The sequence below is a fragment of the Carlito syrichta genome, unplaced genomic scaffold (assembly GCF_000164805.1).
Source record: "Carlito syrichta isolate Samal-C Ts95f unplaced genomic scaffold, Tarsius_syrichta-2.0.1 Scaffold288275, whole genome shotgun sequence".
In the NCBI taxonomy this organism is placed as follows: Eukaryota; Metazoa; Chordata; class Mammalia; order Primates; family Tarsiidae; genus Carlito; species Carlito syrichta.
The window spans coordinates 159,696-161,927 of NW_007232371.1; the positions used below are offsets into that span (position 1 = coordinate 159,696).

The following is a 2,232-nucleotide window of genomic DNA, read 5'->3' on the forward strand; positions in this document are numbered from 1 at the left end:
AAGGGAGGGGAGCAGAGAGGAGGAGGGGGAAGGGAGGGGGGCGGCTGCTGACCTTGCGGTGCTGCTCATAGTTGCGAATGAAGTCGCGCAGCTGTTCCTCCCGGCTCTCCAGCGTCGCATACAGCTGCTGCATCTGGCTCACCAGGTCTGTCTTCTCACCCTTCAAGCGCTTCCGGTCGGCTTTCATGGCTGGGGACAGAAGCGTGCGTTAGTCCTGAGACCCCGGCGTCTCCTCCAGGTGCTCAGCAGGGGCCTTGCGGGCCACCTTTAGACAGGGCTCAGAAAAACGTGTCCCTCCTGAGCTCCCGTGTCCCTTCGTAGCAGCCCCCACATTCGAACCTGGGCCTACTGGAGCCTAGACTCCCCATTCTCACCTCTCGGATGAGATGTGTCGACCCAGCAGGGGAGCAAGTCCTTGTTTAAGCAACCTTCCCAGCCCTGGACTGGCAGGGTCTCGAGGCTACAGACCTGGGCCTGGTGAGCCCCAACGCCCAAGGCCCAGGGGGCTGAGGGCCATTCCCTGTCCACGTGAACCCCAGGGCCACACGGAGCCCACCAGACCCCTCAGCCCAGCCCGACAGGCCCTGTCTGCCCCATTACGTCCGGGGAAAGTGTTGGGTTAAAAACAGGCACTAAGATATGACACGGAAAGTATAAGCAACGACAGAACAAACAGAAACATGGGATTTCATCAGAATTAAAAACTTTCTGTGCTTCAAAGGACATCATCAAGAAAGTCAATGGCAATTCACAGAACGGGAGAAAATACTGGAAAATTCTATATCTCATAAGAGACTGGTGTCCAGAATATACAAATAGCTCTTACAACTCAATTATAAAAAGACAAAGAACTCATTTTTAAAATGAGCAAAGGGATCAGGTGCAGTGGCTACACCTGTAACTCTAGCACTTTGGGGAAGCTAAGGTGAGAGGATCGCCTGAGCCCATGGGTTTGAGACCAGCCTGGGCAACTTGGCAAGATCTTGTCTCCACAATACATCAAGAAATTAGCTGGGTGTGGCGGCACACCTGTAGTCTAGCTACTTGGAAGGTTGAGGTGGAAAGACCGTCTGAGCCCAGCAGGTCAAGGCTGTGATTGCTGTGAGTGTGCCACTGCACTCCAGGCTGGGCGACAGAGTGAGATTCCAACTCAACATAAAATAAATAAATAAGCAAAATGGGCAAAGGATCTGAACAGACGTTTCTTCAAGAAATTACCAATAAACACATTTAAAAGTGCTCGACATCACTGTCTTCAGGGAAACCTAAGTTAAAACCACAGTGAGATTCCACTTCACACTCACTGGAATGGCTAAAATAAAAGACAGCTGGGCATAGTGGCTCACACCTCTAATCCCAGCACTTTGGGAGGCCAATGCGGGAAAGTGGCTGGAGTCCAGGAGTTTGAGACCAGCCTGAGCAACATATTGAGAACTTGGCTCTACAAAAAAATAACAAAAGTTAGCCAGGCATGGTGGAGTGCACCCTAGTCTCAGCTACTCGGGAGGCTGAGGTGGGAGGATTGCTTGAGACCAGGATGTAGAGACCACGGTAAGCTGTGATTATACCGCTGCACTCCAGACTGGGTGACAGAGTGAGAACCTGACTCAAATAAATAAAAATCTAAATGAATGATAACAACAAGTGTTGGTGAGGATGTGGAGAAAAGGGAACCCTCATACAGGCAACAGAGATCCCGACTCAAATAAATAAGTACATACATAAATAAATAAAGACAACAGCAAATGTTGCTGAGGATGTGGAGAAACTGGAACCCTGGTAGACATGGAAATGGTGCAGCTGCTTTGAAAAACAGTACGGCAGTTTCTCAAAAACATAGTGACTCCATGAGCCAGCAATTCCACTCCTAGGCATATACCCAAGAGAAATGAAAACATGTGCCTACACAAAAACCCATACACAAGGTTTACAGCGGCACCATTTATAGCAGCCAAAAGGCGGAAACAAACCAAACGTCCATCACCAGACGAGTGAATAAACAGAATGTGATACAGCCGCATAACAAAGTATTGTTATTATTTTATTTTTACTTTTATTTTTTATATTTTTTGAGTTGGAGTCTCACTCTGTCGCCCAGACTGGAGTGCAGTGGCTGCTCCCAGCCACCGCAGCCTTGACCTGCTGGGCTCCGGCGATTCTTCTGCCTTAGCCTTCCAAGTAGCTGGAACTACAGGTGTGCACTACCACGCCCAGCTAATTTTTGATTTATTG

The 2,232-nt window shown here is 49.1% G+C and overlaps 1 protein-coding gene across 1 annotated transcript in view; it reads right to left on the reverse strand.

The window, feature by feature from the left end:
- The window catches only part of KAZN (kazrin, periplakin interacting protein), a 142,358-nt gene that overhangs the window by 58,851 nt on the left and 81,275 nt on the right, over positions 1–2,232 (reverse strand). Inside the window, exon 3 of the mRNA XM_021710195.1 lies at positions 53–189. Within this exon, the coding sequence (XP_021565870.1) occupies positions 53–189 (137 nt within the window). The remainder of the gene's footprint in view (positions 1–52; positions 190–2,232) is intronic.